This window comes from Perkinsus marinus, assembly GCF_000006405.1.
Source record: "Perkinsus marinus ATCC 50983 genomic scaffold scf_1104296966390, whole genome shotgun sequence".
NCBI lineage: Eukaryota > Perkinsozoa > Perkinsida > Perkinsidae > Perkinsus > Perkinsus marinus.
The window spans coordinates 1-916 of NW_003203921.1; the positions used below are offsets into that span (position 1 = coordinate 1).

Sequence of the window (916 nt, forward strand, 5' to 3'; positions counted from 1 at the left end):
GCAATGAACTGGAATCCCTCATTAGCAAAAACTTCAGCAGTCGTTGAAAACACTTCCCGAGCTCTCATGCTCAAATACCTACAGTCACACCAAAGATTCTTTCCTTGCCCCAAGGGAACCACATACGCAAGGTCGCCACTGTCCAGGCGAATGCCCACCGCCTGTATTCCAGCAACCCTCCATAGACCAAGAGCAACACTGAGGTAGTTGGGTACTCCCGATAAAATAGTCTCATACGTGTCGACAAGTGCCAAGAAGGTGGTAGGGAACGCCTGGGCGTAGCGGATGAAGGCCGCCAGTTCTCCATCGTTACAGCAGTTAACCTGAAGATCCATTCTTAGACCCCATGTCCAGGTGGCCTCCTCGTCGACTAACTTGAAAGCCAATAGCATCACACAACTCCTCACGAGCACTGATGCATGCCTGTACAAACTCATGCGTGTTCACTTTGGCAGGGACAGACTGAGCTGAAGCAGAAGACCATGAGCATCCACTGTGATTGCTTCTCCTACGATCAGGTGATTTCCTAGTCTCCTCATCGAGATCATCTAATGAATGAAAGCTATTTACAAAAGCATGAGCATGCGTGCCAGCGATAGGAATACCAAACACATGCCCAGCCTTCACGTTGGAAGTGCCTATAACACCAACATCTCTCCTCAAGAAACGACCGAGGTGCATCACCATCAAAGCCTCCAACGTAAGTGTACCGACTAGCGGTCAGTGCCCCGTCCGGACCCTGCGCTCGGCGTGCGCCGAATTCGAGCAACTGCGCATCGTCCCCAGCGGCTATTCGTAACCGTGCCGCTTGAGTGGCGACTTACAACACACAATAGAACACTGGCTGATAACATGGCGGTAGTAGTACTAAACAAGGGAAGTTGACGAGGTTGAGGATAGCAGTCTCCATAAGCTG

At 51.0% G+C, this 916-nt stretch overlaps 1 protein-coding gene across 1 annotated transcript; it reads right to left on the reverse strand.

The window, feature by feature from the left end:
• Window positions 1–33: 33 nt before the first annotated feature.
• Pmar_PMAR023148 (nicotinate phosphoribosyltransferase, putative) lies at window positions 34–638 on the reverse strand (the record flags this gene model as incomplete). The annotated part of the gene is made up of 3 exons (XM_002769124.1): window positions 34–78; window positions 123–323; window positions 430–638. Coding segments are annotated over 3 exons (455 nt in total), but the record flags the coding sequence as incomplete, so codon positions are not given.
• Window positions 639–916: the final 278 nt, after the last annotated feature.